This window comes from Pelodiscus sinensis, chromosome 2, assembly GCF_049634645.1.
Source record: "Pelodiscus sinensis isolate JC-2024 chromosome 2, ASM4963464v1, whole genome shotgun sequence".
NCBI classification, from domain to species: domain Eukaryota; kingdom Metazoa; phylum Chordata; order Testudines; family Trionychidae; genus Pelodiscus; species Pelodiscus sinensis.
This window is the reverse complement of record NC_134712.1, coordinates 13,931,546-13,936,327: the sequence shown is the minus strand read 5'-3', so window position 1 is coordinate 13,936,327 and position 4,782 is coordinate 13,931,546. Positions and strand designations below refer to the sequence as shown.

Genomic DNA, 4,782 nt, shown 5'->3' with positions numbered 1-4,782 from the left:
CTGCAAGAGACACGTCTGTAACTTTCCTAGATCACAGTAAAGGAAGGGGGTTGAAAATCTGTTCTGGTAAGTTTGAAAGATCAGAAACGACTCTGTTACAAGGGTTTCTCTGAATTGTTAGTGATATGGTATTGGCAGACCTATTATATGTAAGAAAATGCAGGGGAAAGAAGATGGAGGAAGGACAAAACTTCATAAAATTTAACACAATGAGAATATAAAAAGCTCAAACTGAAAACAAGAAGTGCCATATTATCAGACTTAATATTGGAGTAAATCTCACCTTCACTGACTTCCTACCCAAAGTCAATTTCAATAGGCCTGCCTAGGTTACAAAAATCTCCATGGCTCAAATACTGATACCTTTTCATGTCACTGGCTCAATTTGCTCTGCAAAATTCTGTCTCTGATCTGTCCTCCACATGCTGATTTGAGCAAAGCCCCCCCGCTTCCCACCCTAAAAATCCCAAGGAATTATCTACCTACAATGATCATTAAGAACAGACACGCCCAATTAACACAGAATATACTAGTTAGTTATGTTACTGTGGGCTTACCATTGCCATATTGCTGATTGACATCTAGTTTACTATCTCCGTCGTTCCAAGTCTCGTCTACATGAGGAGAATCCATGTTGCTAAGGACAGTGCTGTTGAGCCATGAATCTGAGGCACTGAGCCTGAACAGACTGGTGAGAGAGCGACGGATTTTCTTCCTCCTCCTGAATATTCTAGAAAGAAAAAAATCCCCATGTTTTAAAAGGCAAACTACATTTATTTTTAGAACAGGAAACATGTTCTAAAGGTTAGACTACAGCCCTAAGAGTCAGGCATCCTGGGGTCTGTTCCTTGATATGCCAAAGGTACGCTCAGGAGCTTGTCATTACATTTCTCAATGCCACTGTTTCTTCATCTGTAAAATGGGTATAACAATATTTATATATTTCACCAGAGTGTTCTGTGGTTTAATAGTTTTCAAATTATCCTAAGCTCCTTCAATGAAAAACCACTAGACACTGTAACATTAAGGAACCAAATTTATAATCCTTCCTCGGGCTATGTCTAGACTACGGAGTTTTTCTGAGATACCAGAAGTATCCCAGAAAACCTCCGTTACATCCAAGGAATGTGTCTGCTTTTCCGACATTTTTTGTGGAAGAGCAGATGTGCTCTTTCGGAAGCCCTGTCTTCCTTGTTTCACAAGGAAGAAAGGCTCTTCCGAAAGAGGAGGCTTTTCCGAAATTTGGCCTAGTGTAGATGGGCCAAATTTCAGAAAAGCCTCTTCTGAAAAAATAATTGGAAACAGATACGCAAATTATGGAGCACAATTTGCGTACCTTTTTCCAATAAAACTCTGTAGTCTAGATGTAGCCTCAGATATGTAATCATATGGGAATTTTACCTGAATAAGAGTGCAGGACAGAACCTATATTTTTATTTATTTTTTTTATTCTCTGTCATAATACCCTGTTAGGAGCAGGACAGTAACACTTCTCAGTCTTCAGAGTGTCCCTCTTCCTTGGATAAACCATTTGTTTTGCCGAATTTCTAAAAATTACAGTTTTTAGGTTTACTATTCTGCCTGTGTCCCATCATCAATTAACTCTCTAGAATGGCATCCACACATAGAAACAGTGTTAATTAATTTTGAGCTGCTAGTGAACATCAGAAGGAGATTCATCACAAATGCACTGGGGTATTTAAATTCCAAAGAAATTTCTATATCACATAAAACACTTTTATAGCAACAATGATTTGGAGCCTTCCATATGTAATATAGTATTAATTTATTAGACGAACTCTTGAAGCACAATTCAGCTTTTGCTCAGTCCTCATTCAGGCAAAACTCCTAATGAGCCACTGAAAATGATGCATTTACAATGTTTTGAAAATTATGATACAGGCAGTCCCCGGGTTACGTACAAGATAGGGACTGTAGGTTTGTTCTTAAGTTGAATCTGTATGTAAGTCGGAACTGGCGTCCAGATTCAGCCGCTGCTGAAACTGACCGCCAGTTCTGACTTACATACAGATTCAACTTAAGAACCCCAAGTCAGCTGCTGCTGAAACTGATCAGCCGCTGATTCCAGGAAGCCCGGGGCAGAGCAACTGTGCCTCGGGCTTCCTGTAGTCAGCGCTGGTCAGTTTCAGCAACGGCTGACTTGGGGACGTCTGGGGCAGAGCAGCTGGGGTGCTGCTAGGTTGCTCCAGTAGCACCGCTCCTCGGCGCTACTGGACCAACCCAGCTGCACCCCAGCTGCTCTGCCCCAGGAGTCCTGATTCAGCCGCTGCTGAAACTGACTAGCAGCGGCTGAATCAGGACGCCTGGGGCAGAGCAGTTGGGGTGCTGTCGGGTTGGTCCAGTAGTGCCCAGAGCGGCGCTGCGGGACCAACCGGCAGCGTCCCAGCTGCTCTGCCCCAGGGTCCACAACAAAAGCCTGGTCTGCTGGGGGGGCACACTAGCAGCGCCCCCCCCCAGCAGACCAGGGACACGGGGAGAAAAGCGACAGCGGGGGGGTGCCTCGCCTCTGAGGCTTTGCTCTGGCACCGGACTGCTTTGCTCCCGGTGCCCCTGGTTTGCTGGAGACAGTCCCCAGCAGACCAGGGGCACTGGGAGCAAACCCGCAGCCGCGGCGGGGTCCCCGCGCTTCTGAGGCTTTGCCAAAGCAAAGCCTCAGAAGCGCGGGAACCCGCTGCGACTGAGGGTTTTCTCCCGATGCCCCTGGTCTGCTGGAGATGGTCCCCAGCAGACCAGGGGCACCGGGAGCAGCTTTTCTCGCCCCGGAGCTCGAGGTGGCTGACCGCTGCCTGTGAGCTCCGGGGCGAGAAAGCCCCGTTCGTAAGTGCGGATCCGACATAAGTCGGATCCGCGTAAGTCGGGGACTGCCTGTATTTTGAAGGTGGAATAAACAAACTTGAATTTCTCTAAAATATTAATATTTTTGTTATAGCTAATTTTGGAGTTGCTCTTATCATTCTTTTATGCATGGAAGAATTAAAGTCACTCTTCTGAAACAGAAGATATTTCATCAACAAATGAAAAGCCATGAATTTCTGGGCAACTGTATCTCTCTTTTAAATGTTCTGTGGAGAGCTCCAAGCAGAGTAACATAGAATCACAGAACTGGATGGGACCCAAAGAGGTCCCTTACAGCAGGACCAAGAACTATCTAGAGTCTAAACTGGTGTGGGGAATCTTTTTTGGGTCGGGGACCACTGACCCACAGAAAAATCAGTCAGAGGCTGCACACAAAACCCCCTCACTGACATGGCCCCCAACTGAGAAGGAGAAAGACACTTCCCACATTCCCCTTGCATAGCAGAGCCTGTGGGGAGAGGGGGGACCAGGCTATCTGAAAACTGTAGGTACTGGGGGTATTTATATTTTTTAAAGGGGTACTTTATAAAGAAAGGTTGAGAAACACTGGTTTAGAGCATCCTTGATAGACATCTATCTAACCCGAGAGACATGCCAAAACTCAGGACTGAGCCAGGGACCTTTAGATTGTCAATCTGACACTGGCCCAACTGAGCTACTTTGGCTTCTGTAACACCTGTGTGCTTAAAACTTTTGGGGTAATATTGTAAGGCATGGCTCTGAAGAACAAGTGATTTTAACCACTCCAGTCTCTCAGAATTATATCACTTGGTGTGCTCCATTGCTATTAGGATATGAAATCCAGGTATAAAACTGAAGCACAGAGATAAAATGACCATGTACTAAGCATTATAGTTATGCCCTGACAGCCAAGTTGAAATCTCTGATACCAGAGTTATAAAGCCAACACCCGATATTAAATATAACATGTGTGACTCACTTACCTAACTAATTTCTCCTTATAAGTAACACTGGTCTGTGATGGGGTCAGTGTTACATTACCGTCGTCATCAGACAGAAAACTGTCTTCCGTCAAAATATAATAGCCGTTAGTAAGAAGCCGAGGACTGCGGCGACATGTGAAAAATGAGCCCGTCAAAGGGTTTATGGAACAACATTCATACGAGGTGTCACGACTCAGAAAGGCATAAGAGTAACTGAAAAGGAAAGAAATAAAACCCTCTAAGTTATTGTACAATTCTCTTTAACACAGGAGCAAAAATGTTAAAAATGAATGATAATATTTTTAGATGTACACATCACTTTTCATTTTAATAGCTCCCAGAATATAGCTATGTAAAGTGTAAATTAGAGCAGGGGTGGGGAACCTAAGGCTCAGGGGCCAGATGTGGCCTCCGGCTTGCCTAGATCCGACCCCTGAGGTTCAGGGCTCCCCCCACAACATTGGGGGGCCCATGCTGGTGCTCCAGCCCACCCTCCCGCTGCCCCACTGTGGGGCTGGAGCATACAAAATCTACTAGCCTAGCCCCCCCTAGGTTTTGGTGTGCGAGGGGAATGTGGAGAGAGTCTTTCTCCTTCTCAGTTGGGGGGCCACATCAGTGAGTGTTTGTGAGAGGGGGTTCTGTTTCTCACTTGTGTGCAGCCCCTAACTGATTTTTCTGTGGGTCAGCAGTTCCCAACACAATAAATGTTCCCCACCCCTGAGGACAGCCAGCCATGATTACTAACGAGGCCCACCTGAGCAAGGCTCACCTAATTCCTTATAAAGGGCAATGGGGAGCTTCAGAGAAAGGAGCATGCTCAGGGAGAAACAGACAGAGGGAGGAAGCTGCAGGAAGTGAGTCCCTTCTCCAGCTGGGGTCACTGGAAGACAGGGTTGGGTAGAAAGCCCTGACTGGAAGTTTTGTTTTCTCTTGGGAAGAAAGCAAAGAAGACAGGCTAGGC

General features: G+C 45.7%; 1 protein-coding gene across 2 annotated transcripts in view; it reads right to left on the bottom strand.

Annotated features, from left to right (window-relative positions):
- TMEM71 (transmembrane protein 71) overlaps nt 1-4,782 on the bottom strand; it is a 28,315-nt gene that overhangs the window by 15,725 nt on the left and 7,808 nt on the right. For both annotated transcript variants that reach the window (XM_006123547.4, XM_006123546.4), the window contains 2 exons: nt 3,822-4,034; nt 558-730 (listed from right to left, as the gene is read on the bottom strand). In XM_006123547.4, the coding sequence (XP_006123609.2) occupies nt 558-730; nt 3,822-4,034 (386 nt within the window). The remainder of the gene's footprint in view (nt 1-557; nt 731-3,821; nt 4,035-4,782) is intronic.